Raw genomic sequence first — 16,880 nt, 5'->3', positions numbered from 1 at the left:
GAGAATACTGGAAGCAAACTGTTGTTCATTATCCATTTCTAAATGTCAGGATGAAAGCTGTCCAAGAGACTGGAGAAGATAGTTGATACTTGTAGTCTCAGACATCAGGCAAGCTCTTTATGAACAAGTCCAAGTCCACACCAACACAAGGGAGCACAGAGGAGCCTTGTTTGGTGGCTGCTCCACAAGTCTGGAAACTGACTACCTTGCTTGGGAAGCTTTCACTTGGTTACATTTGTCCAGTTACCCTGTCAGCCTAATCTGCATTGTAGAGTTGTTGTCACGATAGGTACTACCCTGTGCTAATTGGAAGAAGGATCCATAGTTCTCAAAGAAGTTCATTCTTGTCAATGCCTTTTTTTACTCTCAGGTACCGACCGATACCTGAATTTCTTGAAGATACAGTACATGGGATAGAATTGAATGTATGTAAAGGTGTTGGCTGCAGACTAGGCAAGTGATTTACATCTTATTAACACTAAGCATCTCATCTGTTATTTAAACAGAGAAGCACGGGGGCTGTTCTCCTAAGGCTATGATATGTTAACTGTAGCCTGTGGTAGGCTGACTTCAAATGTGTGCTACATTTTAATCAGAAATTGGTAAATACGGTACATAGAAACGTAGAACACATACAATTACAAAACAACTGCAAGTGAATCAATTAGAAGCAAACAAATGCAATGCATGAAAGCAACTGTTTGCCGAGACCCTCTTGCTGGCATATCAGCATGAATTTGCATATGTTATCTTGATGACAATCAGCATGGAATACAGCTGGCATTTTTACACTGCAAGCTTATCCCTTCAACTGTCTCCATGGCTTTTCTCAAAGAATCCTAGGTATTGTAGTTTAGTGAAGATGCTGATAATTCCCTGTTAGAGATTCCTAGTTCCTGCCTTAGGACTAGAGCCCCCAGGGTTCACTGAAGAGAGGGAAAGACTCTTAAACTGGCTTGAGGTAAAGACATCACCAGTGCCCATAATTAAGTAGGTCATCATTGTACAAATTTATCTAGAGTGTAATGTCCCCAGGGCTTCTGTTACAACCTTAAAACACAATATTAAAAAAAAGTTTTAAACAATTTACAACCACAAAAAATAAGATGGGCCCTAAAAATATATACCCCCAGGATTCAAAAACCAGAGAAAAGAGGTGTGTTTTCAGCATTCTCTGGAAGCTGTATAATGAAGGTGCCAGACTCAGTTCTGTGGGGAGGGAATTCCACAGCTTAGGGGCCACCACAGAGAATGCCCATTCCCAGGCCACCATCCCAAACCTCTGAGGGTGGAGGAGCTACCAAGAGGGCCCCATCTGCCAATCTCAGCACCCAAGAGGGTCTTTAGAGAAGGAGGTGGTCTTTCAGATATTTGGGGCCAGAGTCTACACTGCTTGGCAGTGGATTCTCAAAGAAGCACCATTTTGCATTTGTCAGCTGTATGAATTAAAGGACTTTCTAAGAATTTGCAGAGAATGTTCATAAATATTGAACTAATTCTGAATAGAGCCAAGGTGGTAGATGTCCATTCAAAGGATCACAAAGGAATTCACAGTAGAAATTTGCCACATTTTGGAGTTAATTAATACTTCAACTTACTTTACTCTAACCCAGAGACCAGGTACCTCAGACTGGGTGGCCAAGTCTCTCTGTCTGCCCTTCCCAGCCCACACTTCCCCACAACCAGCCCTGCTGCACCTTCTGCTCAAGTGTTTTTGCCTGACTGGAATGTGTCCCTGAAATCTGATAAGGCCTTTTACCTGCCTGGATGAAGGATAAAGGTGTGTGCATGCATGGGTGGAAACCAGCCTATTGTGCAAAGGTAAAATTCACATTCAGTGACCCACTTACTTTTGCCTTGGGCTCCGCCTCTCACTAGCATGTGATACCCTCCCAGGAAGTTAGCCAAAGGAAATGCAACCTTGGCTGAAAAGCCTTCCACATCCTTTCTCCAGCCTGTGCCCAAACAGCTTAATAAAGCCTAAGTTATCCCTAAAAATAGTGCCCCAAGACAGAAAATATGTTGACTAAATTCTGCGCAAGAGCTCCTAAATCAGGGCAACACAATTTGTGACCCATCTAGATACGCTGTCTCACCAGAGGTATAGAAAACCTCCATTGCTCCTACAAGATTTGCAAAAGAGGTGTTATCAAGCTCCTGCTGGTATTTGATAGCTGATGGGAAATAGTAAAAATACAGTCTGTGTGCAATTTTGAGGCCAGGCAAGCTGAATGGAGCCCACCTGCCATGTAATATATGCCTGCTCGACAGTTGCTTAGCACCACCCCCACCCCAGTGTTTTTACGCTCCCAAGCAGGCAGCAGAACCTGGGGGTTGATCAAATCCCTGGTGGGCTATAGGGCTGCATTTAGCTTGGAGGGAGCGATCCCAAGCTGTGTAGGCTTAATTTAGCTTTCGAGAGTTCTTGATGGATGACACACAATTATATTTAGTATCTTGGAACTGGTGTACAATAGTTTTAAAAACACAAGTCTATGGTTTAGTAATATGCAAGGATATCTAGCACCTGGCAGTAGTTGCTAGTTGCCATGGAATAGTTTTTGACAGTACTCAATGCTGCTGAATAGAATGCAATGAATTTAGTATTAGAGAGTTGGCAGCTTTTTCTATTTGATAGCTTCCAAAAACAAAACAACCAATAGGTACTAACAATACCAAACCACTTAAAATTTTGATGCAATATTCTCCATTCAAAACATTCCTTTGGAAATCACATATTTTAAAATTTAAGCAGTGAAAACAGGAAATTTGCTGATTCCTTGCGAATATAAAACTGTCTCCAAAATATGTACTGCTAACTAGTCAGTCTGTCTAGTCAACATGAGATTGAACTATTACCAACAATCTTATTATATATTATTACTGGACTCAGTCCTGAGGTCTCATTTGCTCCCATGTTAAGAAGTGGTGGGAAGTTGATTTTTTGTGGATTTTCCCCTCCTGCGGCCCCTAAATATCTGTTTCAGTGGATTGGAGGAGCCCTTCTGGAACCATGTGGAAGCTGGCTGGAGGGAGATGGATGAGTCAGCCAAAATCACTTCCTTCCCCTTGTTTCAGGTGGAGTTTCCACAAGAGGTGTAGTGGTCCAGGATCATGAGGGGTTGGTGAGTCAAAGACCCATTACTATATTTGCAGCAGGGTCCCAGCGGAGACCCTGTCTCCAATGTCCAAGAGCTGTCCATTCATCATGAAATGTGAGGTATTTAAAAGCTACTGATTGGAGCTAATCAGAGTGAAAGGAGATGGGTCAGCCAGAGGATTGGCTCCTAGGATCACTCTATAGGAGGCAAGTGGGAACAACACCAAGGAGGAGTTTTTCTGCATGCCCCCAAACTAAGCATTTAGGAACATTGAAAACACAGGATGCTTTGGTTTCAAGAGAATGGTGTGCAAATGCTATTATGTACAATGGAAATTCAAGGAAAACGCGGCTAAAGTCAGTCCAAAATAAGGTACTGGAGCACTCCAAATCATTTGTCCACGTATGCATGCATAAAATAGCAGATCTAGCTGAAAGGCAACACATGGAGATCCCAGCATTGATCTCTGAGATGCACCCATTATTATTATTATTGTAGAATTTAAAGATTATTGTATAATCTTAAAGGGGGCATGGCTGTGGTGTGTGTGGTTCTGAGGAGACATGGCTGTGACTTATCAAGAAGGGACCCTGCATTTTAAACTTTGCTACTACATTACTGGTCTCCACTGGGTTTAGGTCACTTCTGGAAATGGACGAAGTCTTTCTGTTCTTGGAAGCTAACTCCGGATATAACCCACAATGTTAAAAGTTAGGTGAACTTCTGATGTAAACTGGTATGATGCTATAGAGATATAGTGTTGTAGAGAATGTGAATGAAGAACCAGAATTGCTTTTGTATGAAGCAAACATTTTTGAATACCTATTTTTAAGTACTTCTTAAAATTAGGGCTATTTGGTTGAATGTTCAGTTGGGCTACCCACATCTTTGAGTTGCTGCTTTGGGATGTTTATTAGTCTTGCATATCTCCTCCTGCTGCTACTACTAACAGCCTCTATTCACCTGGTTAATTTGTTTTGGTGATTTACTGGAGGCTTGTAAGGTCTTCTATTAGTAACACAGATAATATATCTTGTGAATACCATAGTAATATGAATACCAAGTCCCAGCTTGCATGTTTTGTAATGATCCTTCACATGCTCACTCATGAGAAGTGTAAAAAATTGAAAGGAGTCACTGCATTTACAAGTATGTCCTATGGCCCTTACAAAAGGCCTCAGTAAATATCCCCTCAAAAATCCACAGTGCATGACATAGGGGAGGCATGCCTGTATCCTTTTGTGTTTCTGCCTCTTTTTCTGCTCTTTTAGATGTGGCAGCCATTTTGTGTTATGCCAGACATCGCATAGCAGCCATTTTGTGACTGACACCCATGGCCCCTGCTCCAAATGTGCTCGCCTCAAAAGGTTGGTGACCCCTAGAAGATGGAGGTCCATTCTGTAGCATGGATGCTACATGTAGCACAGATCCTTAGGCAGATACATGAGGACCACACTAGAATGGGCATGTCTAATGCTTTGACATTGTCTTGCATATATTTTTTTGCCACCTCTGAGATAAAGCATGTAAAGAAACATCGTCTTCTCTTGTTGCTGATGGTTCTTGGTTACAGTTATGTGTCTACTGTACTGTAATGAATTTTTAGTGGGGGGTTTGGGGGGCGGTGTTGAGGTATCCTTTGTTATTGCTATTAGTGTCTGGACAATAACTTTGTCTTTGGTAGAAGTTGCCTTGAGCTCTTCAAAAGAACTTGTAAAATGTTTTTCAATAAATAAAGTCATAAGTGGTAAGCAGGGCACTGGGCACCATGTTTCAAAACTGTAGTGGTATTTGTTGGTAGCTGGAGCCCATTAGGTAAGGGTGGTAGAGAGCGGTGATTATTCGTTTGTGTTTTTTTTGTTCTTATTTTTTATCATGTATTTTGTGCTTTTATATTGTGTTTTTATGTTGTGAACAACCCTGAGAACTGTGGATGGAGGGCAGCGTACACATTTAATGAATAAACAAAACAAAACATGTAAGGCAGAAGGCAAGGAGCCCCAGAGAAGGTGGAGCCAGAGACAATGACAAGGCACAGCCAACTAACTTTTCCTCCATCCTAATCCCTGTCGAGTTCTACAACAGTAAGGAGGAAGAAACGGATAGGTTGGGCCATGCCCCAACTCCCCGATTGGTAGTAAGCAAGAAGGTGGGCAGGTAGGATTTGGCTGAGGGCAGACTGGTGGGGAAGTGCCCCATTTGCCCTAATGGACCAGACTCTTAAAACACCCACACCCACAAGATTTGTTCAGCCTAAGCAAAGGAAACAGTGGTTGATTACCACTAGGAGCAGAAAAGAAAGGTACAGACTGAAGCAGCACCAATAGGAAGGGAAGCAGGAGGGGAAGAAAGTATCTTAGCAGGCATAGGGAGCAATCTAATGCACCCTTTCCACTGGAGTGTGTCCCACTGAATTTAGTGATATTTCCTTCTCAGTAGATACACATAGGCTAGTTAGTCACATTTAATTAAGTGGGCCTTACTTCTGAGAACATAGGATCACCCTGTTAACGCAGCCTAAAGTTTAAATAGTTCTTTGTCAGATTCATCCATCTCAAGCGCTCATCCTAACTGAAATACTTCAGGACAATTACAATATATATATGAGTGTTTTAGATAAAAAAGGAAACTTACACTGCAACCAGCTAAAAATAAATTGATAATTGTTATATATACAATTACTGAAATTGGGTGTGTGGCATGGACAGCACTGCCATTTTTATCTGAGTCACATTAAAGTCTTTGATATGTTCCTAACAATTTTCTGCTTTTAGTTTTGTTCTTCCCATGACAATTATCTCAGAAATCCGTTTTAGTGATGGTTGATTGGAATACAACCTTTAAAAGCAGTCTTTGCAAATTAAACTGAATAGATCAAGTAAAAATACACTTGTATTTAATAGTCCCATTAAAAAACCAGATGACTGAAAGAGCTACTTATTTTTAAGAAAATAATCCTCATAATATGACATAATCTTCAAATGTCATTTTCAGTATATTGCATGAAAATATTATTCCAAAACTCAAAATAGTAATTATTAATGTCACTTTTCTGCTCCCACAAATTCTATTGTGTTCTGACACAGCTGCACAATCAATATCAAATGTACAAATTGGCACAGGGTGAAATTAAAATAAATCCTGGTTGTGTTTTCGGATTGCCCTAAGATATCCTAACAAAAAAAATTCTTATCAGCTTTGAAAATGGCTGGCTTAGAAACATGCATATACTTCAGGCTGTCATGTGAGCAGGACATAAAAGCTTATCATCATAATTCTACATGAGGCAAAATATGGTTCTTCAGAAAGGTCCATAGTTCAGCTTGAAGCGGCAAGGCAGAAATGGGTATACTAGCCCTTACATGCACAGCGTATAAAGTGAGAGTGTTTAACATTAAGCTTGTGTAAGTAGAACTATGTGACTTGGCTCTAAAGTAGTGTCTGGAGATGGGCGTTAACGGCTTTCAGAGTTGGAAGTGATACAATAAGACATTTTGCTTTTCACAGTATGCACACTCATACCCACAGTCAACTGTGTTCAGAGGTTTTGCATATTTTGAGAAATGCAGGTGCTTTGGTATAGGTATTGTTGCCTATTATTATTATTATTATTATTATTATTATTATTATTATTATTATTACATTTATTATACCCCTGCCCATCTAGCTGGGTTTCCCCAGCCACTCTGGGCGGCTCCCAACAGAATTAAAAGCATTATAAAGCACAATAAAACATCAAATGTTAAACACTTCCCTAAACAGGGCTGCCTTCAGATGTCTTCTAAAAGTCAGATAGTTGTTTATTGCCTTGACATCTGACGGGAGGACGTTCCACAGGGTTAGGGCTTTAAAGGTCAAGTATGCATGTTCATATTTTATGTCCCATTATCTATGACCTCTAGGCCATGGGCCTGATGTGGCCTGCCATAGCTCGTTCTAGCAGAGGTGGGCATGAGGGGTGCAGGGAGGAGAGCAAGAGATATGGCAACCATGGGAGAAGAGCTTTGAAAGTGTAGATCAGTCCAATTGCTAGTTGACCTGATCTGTAATTTCAGAGGTGTCCCTTGGGCCATTGACCAACAGAAAAAAAGACTTGTGTGAAACTCTGGACAGCTGCTACCACTTAATGTTGACTAGGGGCCACTATCCTGTGTAGTCCAACAACACCTGGAAGACCACATGTGGTTGTGATTATGATTGTGGACATTGTATTATGATGCCTAAATATTCTCTTCCTTGAATACATAACTTTTCAGTGTAGTGTTTCTAAAGAACTTGGATGCCATTTTGGGTAAAGTCAACAACAAGAATATTTTTGGCTTCACAGATCAAATCAGCCTGTCTCCAGATTTCAGCATGGGTCATTCCAACAACCTCACTAATTTGTTGCCAGTTTGCTTTTGTTTGACATAATTCCTATGAGATATATGGTGGTCTAAAGGAATAGTCATAGACCTGTGTCTTTAATCATCTGTCTGCCCTAATCAGATGCGAAGAATGGAAGTCTGAGTTATAGTGAGGAATGTTGAACCCTTCGCTTATTACTATTATTGTTGTTGTAAGTTGCTTTGGGTTGCCTTGGGTAAGATAAAGTGACTAGCAAATTTAATAAATACTACGACTACTGAAATTTGTTTTATAGTTAGATTATAAATGTATATTTTTTTGGATGGGTTTGATTTTATATATAGGCAGACTGCTTTTGTTTCATTAGCTAGCACCTTTGAAGAATTTATTTTGGAGAAAAATAATCAAATGGATGGTGAACTAGTGTGCCACTGCTAGGGTAGTGTACAGAGTGTAGGACTCTGGTTCAAATTCCTACTTTTTGCCACAAAATTATTGGGTGTCTATGGGCCTGCCATTATGGCTCACTTCAGATGTTATGGCACCAGACCCATGTCCCAGTTGCACAGAAAAATAATATTCAGGTAGGTAGCTGTGTTGTTCTGACACAGTTGAAATAAATTAAAAAATTAAAAAAATTGTCCAGTAGAACCTTAGAGACCAACTAAGTTTGTTCTGGGTATAAGCTTTCATGTGCATGAAGAAGTGTGCATGCACACGAAAGCTTATACCCAGAACAAATTTAGTTGGTCTCTAAGGTGCTGTTGAACAATTTTTTAATTTATTTAGAAAAATAATATGGCTGTGTAGATATGATTTTTAACAGCAAAACATCTCCTTGGGTAAGGAATGTAGGAGCCTCACTCTGACTGCCACCTACCTTTCTACAACCCCTCTCTCAATGTGCTTTCCCCCCACAGTCAAGCTCATTTCCAATATCTGAGCTCAACAGAGGAAGATCCCCCCGGAATGTGTACATCATATGTTGTTAGACTCCACCATCCCAAACTATGGGCTATGCTGGATGGGACTCATGGAAGCTGATGTCCCACAACCTCTCAAGGGTACCACATTGGCTACCCCTGATGGAGAGGAGAGTTGGAAAACCACTTTATAATGCTCCTTTAAATGTGGACCATCTCACTTTCTCTGGGAATGGAGCAGATATGTGTTTAAATAGATGATCTCTGCCCCTGCCCAGGATAAATGCGAATAGGGCTTGTTCTCTGTCATGAGTGGCTTGAAGGAAGGCCAAGGCAGAAACCTAATAACCAAGTACTGTATAAATCAGGGGTGGGGAAACTGTAGACCACTAGATGCTGCTGAACCACAAACTCCCATCAGCCCCAGCAAGCATGGCCAATGGCTAGGGATGATGGGAGCTGTTGTTCAGCAACATTAGTAGGGCCACAGGTTCCCCAACCTTGATATTAATAGTAAGGAAACATTACAAACACAACTTGCAACTGCTTATAACTCAGACAGAAACCAATTTCAAATTTTAGTACAGAATTGTATAAAGCTGGGGGGAAAATGTCTGGAAACCAGTAACAACAAGGTATCTGAGACTTCTCTGGCCTTGCCATATGACACAGCTTCTGGATTCCAGAGACCAGAACAAGCCAAAAGAGATTTTAGGACTATACATACTCTCTAATCCTCAGTTATACATGTTGTTGTTTTATTAATTATATAGACAATTATATTCAGAAGTGTGTACTGGCTTTATCATTATTTTCTTTTTATCAAGAGAGCAGCTTCCTATAAATTTGGCAACAGGAACTCCTTGACACTTTCTGAAGACTGAGTTACTAGTCTTTAAAAGTAAAGTTGAACAATATAAGCATGAATACCAAAGAACAGTGGACATTCTGAAAAAATAATAGCATTCTTGTTCCGTTTTAGGCCAAATTCTGCCCTATTATTTTGTGCAAGCGACACATTAATTACAGTTATCAGCACATTTTTGTCAAAACTGCTATGATTTAGAAATCAAACCATGAAATAAAGCTGAAGTGCTGAAGATATGGTTTGAGGGTTATGACCTATGACATTTCCCCACATTAAACCCAATATTCTAATAAATTCACATTAATGATGCTGGTAGATGAGACACAATCCATTAGCCTGTATCTGTCTAGGCACTTAAGCATGTGGTTGTCTAGCATCATGTGCCATAACCTAGTGAAGCTTTTAGACTGGAAAGCAATGAACACACTCCTGTCAGAATTTAGCTCTTTTAAGTTCCATTGATTTCAGTGTGAGTGTTATGTATGTGCTTAAATCTCTCTCCTGTTTAAATCAGTGGCACTAAAAAAGTGCTTAAATTTGGCTGTTCTTGATATATTTAGAATAAAAGCTGTGGCAGTTTGCAAAGAAATGATATAGTTAGGTTTTGACAGGAAAAACATAACCAAAGCAGCAACAAATTGTCATGGGAGACGCAGAAAACCCCTACAGATATGCATCAATATTCCTAGAAAACAGGGAACTATACATGTTTTTACTTAAATATTTTACATCCCCCTTTATCTTAAAATTGGGCAACTTCCAATGGCTTTAAAAATACATAAAATATAAGTGCAATACATAATAAAAATGAGATATGAAAACACTGTAATTTATCAAATTGAAGATCACAACCAGCTTCTATGGTAGAATAAAAGGTGGATTAAATGGGAATGGCTTGGCTGGTCTCAAGATGGCAGATAGTGAACTTTTCTAAGAAAGGGGCCAGCACTTTTAAGGCTCCTTCCCCAGTACGAGTATTTGCTCATAATTAACAGTAAGCACCTTAGCCCTAAGTGCAATTTAACTGGAAGTAAACCAGCTCAGTTGTTGGCTAACTGTGGCCTTCATTCTCACAGGCTTAGTCACAACAAATGGTGGGACAAAGATTTTACAGTAGGAGTAGCCATCCTCCAGACCACATTTTTGAACTCAAAACTCCCATCAGTCCCAGCCAGCATGGCCAATCGTCAGAATAATGAGACTTGTAGTCCAGCAACATCTGGAGGGCCACAAATTCCAGCACCCTGTTTTGCAGGCATTTACAGAACGCCAGACTAGATGGGCTTATTCCAGCAAGCTGCCCCCTTATTGTAATTTCACATAGAAAGAGAATTCCTCTGACATGTACAGGTTTCTTAACTTCCCAACTAAACACCCATTGCTCACTCTGACCTATAGTTTAGTAGGAGTAGGGCTTCTAGGTCTGAACATCTGCCCTTGGCACATTTCTTTGAAAATCAGTAACTGGCGAGGACCTCTGTGCTGAGCTGAAATGAGCAGAATTCATGCAGTTCTTGGAAAGCTGGTATCTTGATGTCAGGGCCCATGTATGATGGAAAGTCAGCCTAAACCATTAAATAATGCTATACATCTATTGTCAAATCAGTGTCTAGTTCTTCATCTATTCATTGATCCATTTTCCGTGGAAGTATATGTCCTGCAGTGTAATTATTTGTCTTAAAAATAATTGACAGCCTTCCAGCTTAATGAGAACCAAGTGTTTCTCTCCCACACTGAGATGAGGACTGAATATCTGCATTCCCTCTGGAATAGCAACTCTACTTCCCTACCCTAGGACATTAATCAGAGAATTTTGCAACTGATATAAGAGTCGCCCCCACCTCCCCCCTAGAACTCTGGTGCTGTTACAGGCTTAAGTTCAACAGATACAGCTTTCCCATCACTGCATCTTTTAGTGAGAAAAGGCAAAGAGCCTCAGTGAGGAAACAAGATGACAACCATACCCAGTGGGAGGGGGAACAGATGGATTATATTTTAGCTACCAAAACATTCTTTCAAATTTGCATGTGTAAACAACTGAAAATAATTTTGCATAAGCAGTTTTTCACTAGGGATATTTAGAGGAGATGCAAAAGCCATCTTCAAATATTCGAAGGGCTGCCACAGAGACAATGGAGCAAATACATTTTCCGTTGCTCCCTAGGGTGGGGCCTGAACCATTGGGTCCAAATTACAAGAGAAAGGATTTAGACTAAGCGTCAGGAAGGGCCTCCTGATGGTTTGAGCTGTTTGGCAACAGAACAGACTGTCTCAGGAGGTGGTGGACTCTCCTTCATCAAAGGTTTTGAAGAAGAGGCTGGACAGCCACCTTGGGACATGGCTCAGTGGTGGAACATCTGCTCCCCATGCAGAGGGTTCCACATTCAATCCCAGGCATCTCTAGGTGGGCCTGGGAAAGACCCTTGTCTGAAACCAGGCTTGTCAGTGTAGACAATACTGAGTCTGATGGACCAATGGACTCAGTATAAGACAGCTTCCTCTGTTCCCATGTTCTAATATTCAAAATATTTTGGGGGGAGAGCTGCAGCTCACTGGTAGACCATCTCCTTTGTATGCAGAAGGCATTGTGTACAATTTCTGACATCTCAAGGTAGGGCTGGGAGAGAACCCTGTTTGAAAACCTTGAGAACCATGGCCCGTCAAGGTAGACAATGCAGAATTAGATGGACCAATGGTCTAACTCAGTCTAAGGCAGCTTCCTAGTGCCTGTGTTCCTTTCAAGGATGCTTTAGCAATGAATCTCTGTATTGGCAGGATGATCTCAGAGGTCTCTTTCAGCTGTATGATTCCATGACTTCAGAACCATTTTTATTTTTTTTAAAAAAAACTGAAAATGAAGATGTTATTGTCTATGCGGCAATGCAGTTACTCATGAGGGAGTTTTAAGAATAAGGCACTGCATTTATTTATGCTTGCAGACAATACCCTCGGTAAGTAAGTAAGGCAGGCCTGAATAGTGGAGTGACTAGGAAGGGTCTATTAATCATCAGGGTTAATCGGCAGCCGCTAGGGACTGCCACCACCTCACCTGCATTGGATTCATGAAATCCTCCTTTGCCAAACCCTGAAGATCCCTTGCTGGCTGTGGCTATGGAATTCTGAACAGGGGCCTTCTGCAGTGACCAGTCTCTGACTGACTACAAATTATCAATACTGATTACCCGATTGCAGCATTGGGGAGGAGTGGGAAGGGGATGAGGCCAGACTCCTGTCTGGCTGCATTGGCATAAACAGCTGTCTCATGCCCTTCCCTCAGGAATAACAAAGCCCTCTGACAGTGGGCTGGAGTGGCTTCCTGCAGCACTGAGCACCTCGAAGCCAAAAGAAAGCAGCCTTTAAGGAGTGGGGCTCAGTGAGCATCCGTATTAATTTTGGACAAGTGAGAGTGCAGCAAATGAGCAAGATTTCTTAGGTGACAAGGCTTTTGTTCGAAAGAGGGAGGACCAGGGAAAGGGGAAAAAAGAAATATGATATCTCCCCAAGTTGCCTGTGTGTCAGTTGGTGCTTTTTTGGGGGAAATCGGCACCCCCTTATAATATATTGGTTTCATTTTTTGCAAAAGGTGGAGAAAAGAATTGGATACTTTAAAAAGCCATTTCAAGATGTGTGATGCTGGTCGCCAAGCCGTCTCCCTTCACTCCCCCAGTACCCACCGCGCCCTTCACTGCAATATCTCTTTTCTCCACCATAAAGCAGTTTTATTGCAGACTCAGTTTTGGGATGGAGACGAGAAAGTCGGAGAAAGAGAGAGAAGGGGAGAAGGAAAGAGGGATCAGAGGGGCAAGAGGAAAGGAAAGCCCGTGGCTCTCTTCCAAACGATGCTAAATAAATAAATCAGGAGATTTTACTGACTTCAACAATAACCTTTCTTGGTATAAATTCCGAAAACACAGCTAGCTGTGATCTTTCTTCCCCGACCTGCAGTCCTGACTGCTGGAGAGCTCTCGGTGAGCACTGCAATGAACCTCTTTTCAGATGCGGAGGGAGGTTGGGTGCGGTGCAGGGGTGTGGCTGGGGGGCTGCTGAGTCTACATGTGTGTGCGTAGAGAGGGGGATTTGCTTCTGCTTTCAACGAGACCAAATAAAAACAAGGTCGCTGGAGGCATTACAGCAGGTGGGGCAATTCTAGCGGGGTGGGGAGAAGGAAGAGGTAGAGGTTTGTAATCCAGTGACCTACTTTTCCCCCTCTCCCCCCACAATCTGGCTACTAAAAGAACCAGCCTCTAGAGATCAAGGGGATCGGAGAGGTTGCTGCAGAAACAAACAACTGGAAGGGAGCGGAAAACCGATGCTGATAAGCAATAGCTGCAATTTGGAAAGGGTGAAGTGCCTTTTCTTTCCTGTCCTCCAGCCCCTTCTTTTTTCTCCCTTGCTAGCTGAGCGTTGGGAGTGGGTGGGAGAGAAAAAAGCAGGGGAGGGGGAGGATTCCCCAGTGCGCCTGTGACTAGGCAGCAGCAGCAGCAGCACCAACAACGATATGGGTGGGGTCGCTCTGCATTGTGTCGGGCTGCTGGAGTCTGTGGCGTCGCTCTCTCTGCAGGTGCGCTCTCGCCGGGAACGCCCGGAGCAACGGCTGCATGACAGCCTTACACAAAGAAAGCCAAGGCGACCGCAACCCTAAATCCCCACCCTGCAACGGGATAAAAGGGAGGGAAAAAAACACACCACCCGTCCATCTTTAGCACAAAGGCAGCGCAACCTAATTCTTAAACCCCTTCTTCATTTCCTCTTCACGCAATAAAGATAGTTGGATCTAATGCCGTCTCCATCTAATTCAAAAAGACTGACCAATTTCAAGTCGAAAAGGACTGGTCAGTTTCCCCCAGTGCATTCTCCTAAACTCGCACCCCCTCCGGTTGCAAACATTGATTTTTGGAGGCTGGCAACAACTCCGCATAAAACACAGAATAACTTGTTCCTTTTTGCCACACGCCAGTCCCAGAAAAGTGCTCTGGAAATGGAGCTTCGGGTTTACCTGACCAAAAACACTGAAGGAGACCGCTAGGATTGCATTCGGATTGCACTGTTAATACTCCGGATGAACTGATTTGTGGCTAGGGGTGTAAAACAATCGAAGCGAATTTTTCTTTTTAAAAGTAAACCAGAGACTTATAAGGATCCCTCAAATTCCCAGCTGCTTCCAGGTTTTGGCTGTAAAAACCCAAAAATATAACAACAACCCAAGGCGAATAATAGAAATAAAAACAATATTTTTGGTTATTAGTATTATCAGCGCTCCGTCAGCACCACGGACAGCAGGTTTCTAGAATAGAGCAGCTATCATACAGGATGAAGACAAAAGAGATGGTACTATTTCCTTACCCATTGCAGTTTTAGCCATTGTGAGGTGTACAGACGCTCAGAGGTTGTGAAGGCAAAGAAGTCCAGCTACAGCAGTGGAGGGTGAGAGAGAGAAGACTAAGGCACTGAGTCAGCAGAGTGGGGCTGTGCAAAAGAAAGAGCAAGAGGCAGGAGCCCATGAATAATTATCACTCCTCTATCCAAGCAGATTGGCTCGAGAGGTCCCCTGACATGACTCCTGCAGAGCTAGAATCTCCAGGCATTAAATATTGATCTGCCAATGGTGATGGAGTATAAAGTGCCAGAATGCAGTTTGAAATGGAAATTGGCTCTTGAGTGCTGCTACCCCCCTTTCGCTTTTGTTTCAGTGGTACATTCCATGTCAAATGCTTAATGTCTTACATGAAAAGCCTATTGGTCTTGAAATCTCTGGCTGTTGCTACCTGTAAAACATGCACAAATGCACTTTAACACATTTTATGGTACTAATAGGAGGAAGCAGGGGAGAACATTAAACAAAAATTGCCTAGTATTACAGCTGATTTTGCGCCCATGCAGTGGAATTATATATATATATAGGCTGTAATCCTATGTACATTATCCTGTGAGTAAGGCCTCTGGAGGTCAGAGAGACCTACCTCTGAGTAGACATGCATCGGATTTCATTGTGAGTGTATTGTTAAAACCAATAGTTTGCTGCTTTTTAATGTGTTTTGGTTTGCTCTTATAAATTATTCTTGTTACCTTGCATATCATTAAAAATAGCAGAACCAAGAACTGAAAAAAGCAAAGTGTGGGGTCATCACTGCAAGCTTACAAAATAAGAATAGAAAATATGAAGTTTGACATCCACATTGTTAAGAAATATAGAATGATAAGGCAGAGAAAGTGTGATGACTCCCAGATGCATTAATGGTAAATGTACAGCTTCATTTGCTTATGTACAGTATGTGTCTGAAATTTGGGAGCAGGGGAAATTCTATTGTGAACCCAATGTGGGACAAGAATGAACCTGTTCTTTCCTCTTCTGTGGTGCAGTGACAATGGAGAAATAATATTTTATTATGAGGTGGGCTCATTGGAGTGTGGGAGGGATCAGTGCTATCCTCTATTCCATTAGTGTGAAAAGAACTGTTAGCTAGATGGAGTGTGTATAAACCATAGGGTTTTTAAAATGAAGAATGGAAATGGCCTATTCACCACTGTCTTCCAGTATTTTAGTGCTCTAAAAAAATTTAGGATCATTGCTGGGGGTGGTGGGTGTTAGGTTTCACACGGGCCAACTATCGTGCATAAGAAAGTTGCAGAGCTTGGCCTGAGACTAGCAAATATAAATATAAGCATCTGAGAAATTGCAAAATGATCAGAATATAATCGGGGGGGGGGGATGTGTTTCAAGTGGCTCAATATCTCTCTTGTTCTCTCTGATGCAATTATATATCCAGGTGATGATAATTATCTAATTTAATTTCTGCTGCCATGTTTCCCTTCCTTTGTCACAACTAAGCACTAATGTGATTGCCAAAAGGGCTGTGTGTGTGTGTGTGTGTGTGTGAGAGAGAGAGAGAGAGAGAGAAGGACTTTCCCTCCTCCCTTCTGATCCAATAGAGCAAAAACATCAATTTGTGCTTTCACCTGATAATTTGAGTTGGAGAGAATTGAAATTCATGTAAGATACTGACTCAAAGATGGTGTGCTAGAAAGGACTATGAACACAGCTTTGGTGAGCTAAGAACTAATACCAGTGATGTTCTTTCTTTTGTACTATTTGATAGTCAAAGCGATGGCATTAAGTAGTACCCTGAGATTTACCACAACACACACTTCTTTGTGAGTGAAAATAATTGTGAGGTAGCTATGATGAAAATGATTGGTGGGAGGGATTTTTCAGGCACCCACTGTGTGTGTGTGTGTGTGTGTGTGTGTGTGTGTGATGTTAGGATTTTCACTCTCTAATTTTAAAACACATCTCACCTTTGTCTCACTTGAACACCCAAGGCAGGTTATAAGAATATCAAAAAGCCAAAAATGCTAAAATCACATTATTATGATTTAAAACAACATCATCCCAGAAAATCCAGTAGAGAACTAAAACACAATTAATTTTTTAAGCATCAGGGCAGATTTCATTTGTCATACTCCAAAAAGCCCCCTGGAACATCTGTGCCGTCACAATATTCTGAAAACCAAGAAGGAGCAAAGCCTTCTCAGGAAGGGGGCTCCAGAGTCTGGATGCAATTACTGAAAATCCCCATCCTTCTTTTATTATGGGCTCCAAAGCACAAAAGCAGCACTTTGAATTGGGGCCAGAAGTAAATT

The 16,880-nt window shown here is 41.6% G+C and overlaps 1 protein-coding gene across 1 annotated transcript in view; it reads right to left on the bottom strand.

Annotated features, from left to right (window-relative positions):
* STMN2 (stathmin 2) overlaps positions 1 to 14,827 on the bottom strand; it is a 31,232-nt gene extending 16,405 nt beyond the window's left edge. The window contains exon 1 of the mRNA XM_083623476.1: positions 14,583 to 14,827. Within this exon, the coding sequence (XP_083479602.1) occupies positions 14,583 to 14,601 (19 nt within the window). The 5' untranslated portion in view covers positions 14,602 to 14,827. The remainder of the gene's footprint in view (positions 1 to 14,582) is intronic.
* Between the last annotated feature and the right edge of the window lie 2,053 nt (positions 14,828 to 16,880).

Source organism: Podarcis filfolensis (assembly GCF_964270895.1).
Source record: "Podarcis filfolensis genome assembly, chromosome: 7".
Classification (NCBI taxonomy): domain Eukaryota; kingdom Metazoa; phylum Chordata; class Lepidosauria; order Squamata; family Lacertidae; genus Podarcis; species Podarcis filfolensis.
The sequence above is the reverse complement of the archived record's forward strand: the minus strand, read 5'-3'. Positions and strand labels throughout refer to the sequence as shown.